Source organism: Cnephaeus nilssonii (genome assembly GCF_951640355.1).
Source record: "Cnephaeus nilssonii genome assembly, chromosome: 3".
Lineage (NCBI taxonomy): Eukaryota > Metazoa > Chordata > Mammalia > Chiroptera > Vespertilionidae > Cnephaeus > Cnephaeus nilssonii.
In genome coordinates this window covers 21643744-21655901 of record NC_137074.1, presented here as the reverse complement: position 1 = coordinate 21655901, position 12158 = coordinate 21643744, and the positions used below count along the sequence as shown (strand labels likewise).

Here is a 12158-nt window from a genome sequence, read left to right as displayed (position 1 = left end):
TTTTAGTATATCCCATTAGGAACATACTAAAAATTTTCAAAAAAAATTGTTGTTTAGCTGAAATTCAAATTTGGCAGGACATCCTGTATTTTACCTGGCAACCCTACCCCAGGACACCTGCCCTGCCCCTCTTGGTGTTGGTGGACATCCAGGGATAACTCACAAGTTCTCTCATGCCCAAAGTCCCCTCGGAGGTAAATCTGAGGGAGATAGAAGTCATGCTCCCAGCTGGGAGCCCTCTAACTCGCTCAAGCCATGGTGCTTGCTCACCAACTTCCGGTAGCCAGTTCCAGCATGTCATAATTGCAAGAGTTTCATCAAAAGGTTGATGGAACTTAGGGACTCAATAAGGGCTGAGTCACATATGTTGTCACCTGTTGGGAATGGCTAAAGGCATTTCCCCAAACCTGAAAAGGATACATTAAAATGATTGTTTGCTGCCAGACAGCTCAGGGCATTTTAATCTACATGTTATTGCCTCCTACTGCCCAAACACCTGAACAGCTGAAGGCTCTTTTCTTTCTCTAATCTCCAAGAGGTGAGGAATTGTGTCTCTTGGGGTCATAGGTGAATCTCACACAAAGCTCAATCTTTAGCACAGCACCTAGCACATAGTAGCTGCTTCATAAATGCTTGTTGAATGAATTGAAGAAAAATCAATTGGAGCTCAATGCTGTGTATAGCTTCCTTGCACAATTATGTGGGTGGAAAAATGCCTCTGGCTGGACCCTACCCTTTGAAGTATATATCTCCACCTTGCCTTAGGACAATTTGTGTTAATAAAAATCAAGGGTCCTGAGACAAGGAGAACTTAGTTTCTTTAGCTAATTTCTTTTCTGACCCCCCAATGCCTTTCAAAATTATCTTTCATCTCTGGACTCTTACTTAAGTTACACACAGCCTTTCTCCAGATTGCTGAACCCTTCTTAATGCTGGGATAAGGACCCCAGCAACCAACATAAGGTACCTGGAGATGGGGCAGGAAAAGGGAGCTGTAGGACCATCCTCTCCTAAAGTCTGATGCCATTGCATTCTCCAGGGACATCACTTTCCTCTGGGTTATGGAATATTGACCAGCCTGTGTTTCAGCCACTGATGTTCTCTTTATACATTAACACAAGGTATAGGCAGGGCAGATTAAATTCCAAGGGAACGACAGTAATAAAAACAATCCTATATAATAAAGAGGTAATATGCAAATGATTATTACACCGTGATGCCTAAGGACCAAACAGCAGGAGGGCGGGGCAGCGAGCTAGAAGCTGAGAGCTACAGGAGGGCAGGGCAGTGGGTGGAGAGCTACAGGAGGGTGAGGTGAGCTACGTGTGCAGAGAGATACGAGAGGAAGGTGGGCCCAGCGGCCCCCTGAGGCAAGGAAGAGGAACTGGAGTCTAAAACCTTCCTCCCTGCCCACCTGGGGCGGTAGGAAGAAACAGTAGAGGCCTCTGACTTCAGGCCTGCCCGGACTACAACAACCATAGGTACAATCACTATCACTGGGACCCTTCACAGCCACTGGAACTGGAGTTGTGTGTGTGTGTGTGTGTGTGTGTGTGTGTGTGTGTGTGTGTAGCAGGGGAACCTGTGCCTTGCCATCTTCTTCCCAAGCCTTCTTGGGCTCAGGAGAAGCAAGCGGTGGGAACCCTCTGCCAGCTTCCTGAGCTCTGTCTAAAGACGGCTCCTGCAGCACTAGTCAAGGACAAGAGCTGAACTGGTGGCCGGCAGCCATGCCTAAAAGCTGGAGCCCCGATATCCAGGCAACCTCTGGCCTCAGGGCCGCTTAGTGCCCTCCCAGCTGAGAGGGAGGAAGCCAGGAGACTAATGGTCCCGACCCATCTTCTTCCATCTAATATCCTGCTGGTGCTTTCCATTAGCCAAACCCAACAAAAACAACGCCCCCATAAAAGCTATTATGTACAAAGAAAAAGCGAGTAAATTTATGAGAAATTATTTCTTTAAGAACTAACATATTTTGAGAATTAAAAATGTATGTAATGCTCAATATCTGATATATGCATATTGAGGTGTACTTTGTGCTTTACAAATTTGTTAAGTTTTGATAATCCCAGCTATAGAAATTTCTGAAATGAATTTCTTGGAACCAGAGAAATGGATAGAAAATAAAAAACTCCCCAAATTTCTCATCTGAAGAGAGTTTATTGGATCTTTTAACATTAACCTTGGTAATCATCATGGTTTGTAAAATAGCATCCAATGAATTACACTGTCTTGACTTCATTTGTAATAGGAAATGAAACCACTTCTGGATAGGCGAAGTCGGAGTCCCCATCTAATTGTGGGCAGCCAGTATCATACATGTGTCAGAAAGGGAAACATGTTCATGATTAGCCTTTATTCCCATTCGACTCGTGTATGTTTCAGTCATACATGTCTTTGGATAATAAATTTTTCATTATGTATGAAAGAAAGAGAGGAAGCCTATAAAAATTATATTAAAAATGTATAATTCAAATTTTTTCAGCAATAGCTTACTAGGCAAGAAACAATGTCCTGGTTACATAAGTGATGATCTGCTGTCCTTTCCAGCTTGCACCATTAACATCTGTCGCTGACTGAACTAACAAGGGGATTCCGACCATTGAGGACCCCAAACTATGAATCTTCCCTCAAGGCAGGATCCCTCTCGTCCAGCTACAACCTTCCCAGTGCTCACCAGAGACATGGCCCGGGAATGGGTGGAACATAACTGAAAAAGAAACTGTCTCCAGCTTGTCTTGGTTTTCCTTTAACGAAGCAAAGCCATTTAAAAATTTATATTTTCTCACCCTCACCTAAGTACTCTGCCAGGTTTACTTTGGCCCTTAGGGGAAAACAGTCATATGTTTGCAAAACCAGGATGTTTCTGTAAAGTCTGAAGCCCTTTCCTCAACCTCTAGGAAAAATGCTAAGAGAGCCAACTAAATAAATACACACAAGAAAAAGCAACAGAGTCATCAAGCCGTCTTGAATAGACTTCTAGGGATTATTAACCCTTGTGTTTATAAGAAAGGAATTAATACTAATCCCACGTGATATGATTGATAGTGATTATTAAATTAAAATAACTCTAGGTGGGCTCATATTAGAAGGCAGGTTAGGGAAGATAAATGCAGACTCACTTCTGTAATCATTCAGCACCTTAGTGAGCATCGGCAAGCTATTTCTGCAGCTTATCTATAGCTCATACTCTACTTAGGGCACTGTGTTTGCCCTCAGAGGGGTTCCAAAATTATTCCACAAATAGCCCCTGCCTTAAAGGAGGTCATTGTAATGACCCATGGAGTGTTATGTAAAAGATATTTGGAACTACTAATATCATTCATGGAAAACCTCTTTTATCCAACATATTAAAATTCAAAAAGATGTTTCCTGCTTTGTAAGATGAGAGAATCACACTGATTTCCATAAAATTAGCAAAACGATGATTTCCCCCCCCTCCTCTTGAAATGTTCTTATTCTATCAATTTCAGTACAAACAGATCAGTATATGTAAATTTTCTAGAAAATACCTGGCATGAATTTCATATTAAAGCCATGCTTTTGGAGAGCTAGGTAAGAATATGGTAGATGACCATAAAAACTGCTTTGTATTCTCTGAATCCTTCAAAGTATTTCTAATACAAAGTTGACATAAACATCAATGTTTCTAAACTTCTGGCAGAATAAGCTATAGAAACAATTTCAAAGACCTATGTTCATAGATGTTACTCAATAAAACATTTGTTAAATGACTAATAAAAATTTATCAGCTTGACTGGTGTGGCTCAGTGTTTGAGCATTGACTATGAACCAGGACGTTACAGTTTGATTCCCAGTCAGGACACATGCCCGGGTTATGGGCTCAATTCCCAGTGTGGGGCTTGCAGGAGGCAACCAATCAATGATTCTCTTTCATCATTGATGTTTCTATCTCTCTCTCTCTCCTTCTCCCTTACTCTCTGAAATCAATAAAAATATATTTTTTAAGAAAAAAATGCATCAGGTAAAGTTTTCAGTTCTGAATTAAAAGCAGTTAGAGAGCAATGCTGTTCTGAAGGGGATATATGACTAGTATCTAATGCAATAATCTTTATTCCTTTAGGAGAAAAACCAGCACTGAAATTGAATTCCCTGAGAAGCTAGAGGGAACCAAGCTCACCGCAGCTGAAAATGAAGACCAGGAAAAGCTTCATGTTAAAATACAGGCTTTTGAAGACAAAATGAATGCTGAGATCAATACCCCTGGATCTATCAGAAGATATAGTTTGGGCCAAGTTTCCAAGGAAGAAAGAAAAGACATTAGATTTAACAGGTATAAATTTTGCTTGGCTGGTTTTTTGCAAATACCATATTTTCCAGCGTATAAGACCAGCTACTTTTGAGAAGATTTTCCTTGGGTTAAAAAGTCGTCTTATACGCCGGAAAATATGGTATGTAATTCATGTTGGCTATTAATTTTATTATTGCACTGTTATAGGGTGTTTTTAAAGTATCTTTTACTTCAGTCACCCAAAATTCCATCCTCTCATGAATGAAACTTCCTTCACAATGCTTTAATTATCCAAAGAAGCTCACTTTTGAAGAAAAAAACATGAGAATACAAATGGCTTATTTTTTAAAACACGTTTTAAATTCTATAGATATGGATAATGACTTTCAAAAGCTTCTCTTAATTTCTGATGAAAAAGCTGAAGCAGAAGTAGAAAAAAACAATGTAAATATGTAAGTCCATCATGTTCTAGCTAATTTTGCCACAAAATTGATTTTTAAATCTTTGGGCAGGTGATCTATATCTTCAAAGGATTGGCTTATTACATAACTTGGCGGTCTATGTTTTATCAAATCTGTTAATAGCACTGATTTTCGGTTTCACACTCTAGAGGAAATAACTTTTGTCCCAGTGTTGTTATTCTTTCTTTTCCTTGTCAGTGAATGGTCACTCTTTACTGTCTCGGCCTTCCCTTTGTTTGTATTGTAGGTCAAAGAGTCTGGCTTTGCACACTGTGCTAACAAAGGGCATGAGTTCAGATGATGGGGAAGTTGTTGAGAGAGGAGATATACCAGCCAGCATCTCCCTTTCAGAAATAGCCTCACTTGGCCAAGGAAATAAGTCGCCCTTTAAGGCCGACACTGATGGATCACAGCTGGGAAATTCTTCAGTTTCACACCCAAGCATTATACATATAGAGTCAGAGAATCTGCCAGAAAGAGTAAAAAAAGACTATCAGGAAGACACTCCAGAGACGACTGTAAGTCCTGTAGAATACCAAGATAAGCTCTACTTGCACTTAAAGAAGAACCTCAGTAAAGTGAAAGCATACGCCGTGGAAATCGGAAAGAAGATTCCAGTCCCTGACCAGTGTACCATTGAAGGTAAGATCTCTGAACTCCCCAAAGTTGAAAAATTTAAGACATCATTGAAAAAAAAAAAAGTCTCAAAAGGACAGAAATTGCATTTTCTGGTTCTTTGGAAAAAATAGATCATTTTGAAGCACGACTACATTAATTACTTTTCCCTCCAATAAGGTCAGTCATCTTTCTAATTCTCATTTGAATCTACTTAATCTGATTTGTTTGAAACTCGGGATATATCATTTCTGATTCCTTGTCCCTAGCATTCAAGAAAAACCTAGAAAGGGGTCTGTGGCCCCCAAAATAGGCTCTAGGGTAGAGGTCCAGCCAGAGGCATTTTTCCATCCACATAATTGTGCAAGGAAGCTATGCACAGCATTGAGCTCCAATTGATTTTTCTTCCATTCATTCAACAAGCATTTATGAAGCAGCTACTATGTGCTAGGTGCTGTGCTAAAGATTGAGCTTTGTGTGAGGTTTACCTATGACCCCAAGAGACACAATTCCTCACCTCTTGGCGATTAGAGTAGAGAAAGAAAAGAGCACAGCCATGGTCAGGAGGCGGTGCAGGCCAGGGGCCAGTGAGGGTGTGAGCTGGTCAGAAAACAAAGGCCAAAGTGAGAAAAGGAGGTCAGGGGTGGAGACTTCTCTTGGGTGCACATTGTGAGGAGGTGCCCAAAAAACTCAGTAAAATTTGAAGTAACAACAGAATCAGCAGCAATGTCTTGCCAGCCACGTTGGAGATGAGGTAAGTAGTAATGCGGATCACGTCTTTATTTATAGATTTTGATATTTTGTTCATTGTGGACTTTTTGTATTCATTTCAATTTTTAAAAATATTGTTTGAGTACCCAATTTTCTGGTGCCTCCTCACATTTCATGCCTTAGTCCTGTGATGGATTTGAGACACGGGTATTAAAAATGGCAGAGTTACCCGGCCGGTGTGGCACAATGGTTGAGCTTTGATCTATGAACTAGGAGGTCATGGTTCGATTCCCAGTCAGGGCACATCCCTGGGTTGTGGGCTTGATCCACAGTGTGGGGCATACAGGAGGCATCTACTGACCATCATTCCCTTCCAGGTTTAGGAACTAGGAGGGGTTTTCCTACTCTACTTTCTATCCCTTCTCTCACTCCAAATCAGAGGAAAGAAGGTATTCTCACAATAACAAATGCAAGGGGGTTAGTGGGTTTTAGGGTTTGGGAATGATGGATATTATTATTTAACATGTCTGTCTAGAATATGACATTTTCAAAGGTGTTTACATTCATTTATTGATTAGCCTTAAAAACAATTTTAAATGTTGAAAATAAAAGTGACACCGCTCATATTCAATATAACTTTTGGATACTGAAGTATTCCAGGACTTGGGAATAACTAAAATCAATCATACTCAAGTAATACAAACTCTTTACAATTGCCCATTTCACTAGTAATCTATGCATTTATGCACAAGTTGAAGAATTTGATATAAGAGAGGTTAAATGAATTTCCCAGTTTGGCAGAGGAAGTCTATAGCAAATAGAGGGTTAGCCACATTTCCATCTACAAGAATAGTTTCTGTTTTGGGGTTTTCTTATTTTGTTTTAAGTTTAGCCTAAAGCATTCAAGGTATGCTACATGGTGAAGTCCTACAGTTACTTCAAGCATCTAGTTCTCAAAAACACATGATATTTCTTATTGCCTTGAATTATTTTGGGTGTTTGAGAGTTAACTAGGTGACTGGTGTGTTTTTTTAATTCAAAATATTGAATGAATCCATCATCTTTACTAAAGAAAAAAAAATTCTTTTGATGTTTTCTATCAGGAATGACCTAAAACTGAGTATGTATATTTTTAAGTTGACACTTTGGAATTCACTCATACTTTTATAATTTCCTGGATGTTCTTGGTAAATTCCTTGTGCAGATATATGTGTGAGGGATGGAAGATTTATATGACTCACTGTAAATATATCCACCAAGAAAGGCCTCATGCTGACTGCAGGGGACATGCTGTTATTATTTCAGAGATTGTGTAAACCATTCAGCAAAATGCCAACAGTCATCTGGGTGACACAGTTTTGCTTGGTCTCATGAGTTCACTCGGCTCAGCAATACAGTGCTTCTTTCATAAAGATTTATAGAAGAAAGATTTAGGCTTAGAGATTGTTACGCTTACTGTGTTTTTGGTATATGATGTCTTTCTTGTTAACTTATGCAAAGTAATCAAGGTACAAAGGGAAGAAGCATAAAAATCACTTCCACAACATTAAAGTTAAACAGACAAATAGCCAGCAGGAAACAAGATCAACAACAAAGGGTTTGGATGATTTTAGTCTGGCGTTACAAAGTCCATACTACAAAAACATGACAAAACAACTCTTTAAAGAAGTGTTTTTTGGTATTGGTTAGAATCATATGCCACAACTGATATTTGACTTCCTATATTTTGACCTACAAACCATCACTTGCATACAGTTCAACTTAACACTTTAGTAATAGGGGTTGAAGAAACAGGTACCTGACTAGGTACAGTACAGCAGAATTCAGTATGTGGTGAATCAAGGACACAAATAGCTCTCCTAGCCCCAGTCAGCTACCTTATTATTGATCACAGTGTGAACAGGCAATCCTATATAATAAAAGGCTAATATGCAAATCGACCGAATGGCAGAACCACTGGTCGCTATGATGTGCACTGACCACCAGGGGGCAGAAGCTCAATGCAGGAGCTGCCAGTGCATTCCCACAGGGAGAGTGCTGCTCAGCCAGAAGCCGGGATCACGGCTGGTGAACGCAGTGGTGGTGGCGGGAGCCTCTCCCACCTCTGCAGCAGCACTAAGGATGTCCAACTGACAGCTCAGGCCTAAGCTGTCAGTAGTACATTCACCAAGGGCTCCCAGATTGCAAAAGGGCGCAGGCCGGGCTGAGGGACCACCCCCCCCCCAAATTTGTGCACTGGGCCTCTAGTAGAGTATAAAGAGATCAGCACAAATCTACCAGCATGTCTAGAAAAGCTGTCAAACCCCAGGTCTTATTGAGGTTGGGTCAGCAGTGTCATTTTGGTTATGAAAGAGCCTGTTGTCCCCAAGTCAGTAATTCTCCCCTGGACCTTCGAGGCTTTAGCATGGGTGCAGGTTTGCCAACTACTGCAAGTTATGTATTCATATGCAGACTGATGGTCTCATATCACTGCCTAATTATATTTACATACAAGACCAAAGCAATTCAGTTCATCTACTAAAGGGCATGTAAAAAATCCGAACCACTGGTGTTCATTTATGTGAACAAAAATGATTAGAGGTTAAAAAAAATCCTCATATTGAAGTAAATCCTTGAAAATCTGGTTCATCACTAGATTTCCATAAAGGATGATTTAAAAGCTTACAAGAACCCATCAATGCTGTTTTAGTTAGCTTTGAAGTATTTCCCGATTGGGTGAAAATAAATCCCATCTGGAGAGCGTATCAGCAAGCCTGACTTGCAGAAAGCTAATTTTAAAGCTAGTAATGTTGTCCTTTCTCTAATAGACCCACAGGAGTTGATTTTTCTTGACTTGAACAGATATAAGGATATCTAAAAGTGAAATAAAGTTCAGTGTAACTATCCAGCACCAGAAGCTGTTTTCAACATTAATTATAAATAAAGCTTCCTTATTGAAATTTTGCATGTAGTCAAGTCCACTCTCATGTTGGGATGACAGAGGGGCAAAGCCAAGATCGGTCCTGATCTATTCCTGCTCAGTTGGTCCAGTCTGGGGGATAATAATGGTAACACTCATCCACTTACTGGTTCTGGGGAAGGTTTCTTCCTTTTTAAAAATAGTTTGGTTTACTCAGGGGACTGAGATCATTTATCCATGGGGAGAATTGTAAGATTTAGAGAAAGAAAAAAAAAACCCTAAAGTTTTTACTCACAATCCGAGAGGAAAAAAAACAGCAAATAGTATAGATGTTACAAATTTCCTGAAGCCTTATTTAATTAAATTGATCCCTTGGGCCCACTTGTTAGGAAAACTTTTTCTAGAGAATTTTTCTTGGTACTTTGAAATTTATCTTGGGTTACCTTACCTTATTCATCAGCTCCTATTTCTCCAACGTGTGGATTTTAGTCAAAAGCAGACAGATAAAACGGTAACTGGGTTCTCCCCTTTGCTTTCTCCTACCACACATATCCTGGATCCAGTCATCTGCAATGGCCTACAAGAAACATCCAAATAATAAGGAAGAACTACAAATCCTTTTGAAAAGATTGCCTCCAAATTACTCTATTGTGTTAACACCAGATCACCACATCACTGGTGAGGATGTTACACTCTTAAACCCATGAAACATGTTGCAGCATCCTACCAGAGGACATCAAATAACTTTACTTCTCATTAATTATGTGTTCAAAGACTCCTCCTTCTTAAAAAATGAAAAAGATGCATTTTCTTTAAACATTAAAATAAAGAAAAATACCCTAACAATGCTAATGGACAAAAGGGTATGTTGTTTATCTTCCTCTTGGTTTACATGATATTTATCTACAGAAAAGATGTACATTTATCCAACCAGGAAGCAGCTTAAAGTAAAATTGGAAAGCACATGTACATCCTTGGGCCATTTTGTGTGAAAATTCAGGAGAGATTATCTGCCTGTAAATGAAATGAATCATCTAAACCCTTTAAAATGGACAGTTTCTCTAATATAGTATCCACCTTGAATATGTTCCTAGTAAGTGTAAAGGAACCTTGCTAATAAACAGGAGTACAAGTATATACATACGTGGAGCAAAACTGTGCAGGAGTGCATTTCAGTACACCTGACCCTAAAGGTAGCCACATTAGAAAATGAAAGAGAAGGAGAAAAGGAGGAGGTATTTTTTAGGAGCAGAAGTAGTTGTTGGTGGCATATTTCATAATCTTAAATATTTTCTTCTAATTGTATTATGTTTTTTAAATAGAAGGCATTGTACTCTTACGTCTGCCAGAGTATTGTTATCTTGTTTTAGGGAAGCTCCTATTCAGAGGTTATTATCCGCCATCCATTATTGTTGTTTGGAGACAGTCTTGGCTCCCGAGTATACAGTGTGTGTGAAACAGTCTTGAACACTGAAGGACCCAGCAGAAGAGGCCATTCAGATCCAGTTTGCCACAAACCAAATCTCAAGAAAGTGAATGTTATTTTTCCATTTACTTCCTTTATGAAACTGGCATGATATACCCTTTAGGGAAACAAAATGGTCCCTAGATATTAACAAATCTCATTTTAAAAATGAGCAAATCCATATTTCTGAGCCCTATTGGTGATGAAAAGCTGGTAGCTGGGGAACTAAAAAGCGATTATACAGCTAAGTCAAGGGTTTTGGTATGACAGGGGAAAAGAAAAAAAGATAATTTCCTCTTGTTTTTTCCACAACAACCATCAAACTTCAGCTCATGAAGGATTTTTAAATGTTTTTCCCAAAACATAAGCAATTGCATAGTTGGCAATCGCAGATCCGGGTATTTGATAATTGGCAGCATTAATTTGTGTTGTAGTCCATTTTCAGAGAGGGGATGTTTACAAACTGCAGATGAGTCTGTCTGAAGCAGACAGAGCCTTGTGTCACATGTTGGCAGGTGCACTTGGATGGGGTGAAAAAAGCTACGTGAAGGACACCAAATTCCTGTGTTTCCTCTGTCCACATTGCTGCCCTGGGCCCCTTAGAGACCAGTAAGAAATTATAAAAGGCATCTTTTTTCTTTTCTTACAAAATGATTCAGTGGACTTTTAGGAATAAACTGTTTTACAGAAGATAATCACTTTTCAGATGAAATGTTCTCATCAATTATTCAACAGTCATTAAAATATTATACCACCATTAAAATGAGGCACAGATGTGGGAAATAAAATACCATTGCGGAAACACTGAATATGATTCTGTTTCTCACATCAAACTTCCTATTTTCTAACTTCTAAGTAGCTTTCTCAGATTGGCTTCTTTCACTATTAGTATGCATTTAAGATTCCTTCATGGCTTGACAGTTCATTTCATTTTAGAGCTGAGTAATATTTCATTGCATGGATGTATTCCCCCCCCCCCAGTAGTATTACACAGAATAGTTTTACTCCCATTAAAATTCTCTGTGCTCTGCTTATTCATCCTATTTATCATTCATTCATTCATTCATTCATTCTACAACTATTTCTGAGGGCCTACTAATTGCCCGCATCAGTCTAGGAACTTAGGAAACATTGGTGAACAAAACAAATATCCTTGCCTTCACAGAGACTGTTTTAGTGGGAAAAGACACACAATAAATAATAGAAATGATAAACAAGTAAACTACATAGGGTGTTAAAAAGTATTAACTGCTATGATAAAAGTAAAAATAGAGCTGGCTAAGAAAACCAAAGAAAAGGAGGGGAAGAGTTCTAAAGAAAACATCAAACTATTACACCGATTTTCTCTGAAGAATCAGATTGTGGGTGGGGGTTGAGGAGAAAGTGAAAGGAAAGGAGAAACGTGCATAATTTAAAGTTTTGGAGAGAGATGCTGGTAACTTGGACCCAGGTGAAAACTCCAGACTCCCCAGCATCCTGTCTAACCAGAGTCTATAGGATTGGGTTTCAGTCCCAACTCTGTTGGTGGGCAGTTTCAATTCCTCAAACAGGTTCTTCATCTCCTTGTGCCTCCACTTCCTCACCCTTATCCCAAGAGTGTATTACAGGGTCATGGGCTTTCAACCTATGCTCCTCAGAGACCTCAGACTCCCCTTTCCTTCTTTCCCTGCCCTGCCAACAGAGCAGCTCCGCGTTAGCAGAGTTTGCACATTGACCTTCCTGATGGATATTTAAACCAAGAATTCGACAGCTTAAAGA

The 12158-nt window shown here is 39.4% G+C and overlaps 1 protein-coding gene across 5 annotated transcripts in view; it reads left to right on the top strand.

Moving 5' to 3' along the window:
- VEPH1 (ventricular zone expressed PH domain containing 1) overlaps positions 1 to 12158 on the top strand; it is a 192717-nt gene that overhangs the window by 104463 nt on the left and 76096 nt on the right. For all 5 annotated transcript variants that reach the window (XM_079766886.1, XM_079766882.1, XM_079766885.1 and 2 more), the window contains 2 exons: positions 4082 to 4291; positions 4958 to 5352. In XM_079766886.1, coding sequence (XP_079623012.1) covers positions 4082 to 4291; positions 4958 to 5352 — 605 coding nt within the window. The remainder of the gene's footprint in view (positions 1 to 4081; positions 4292 to 4957; positions 5353 to 12158) is intronic.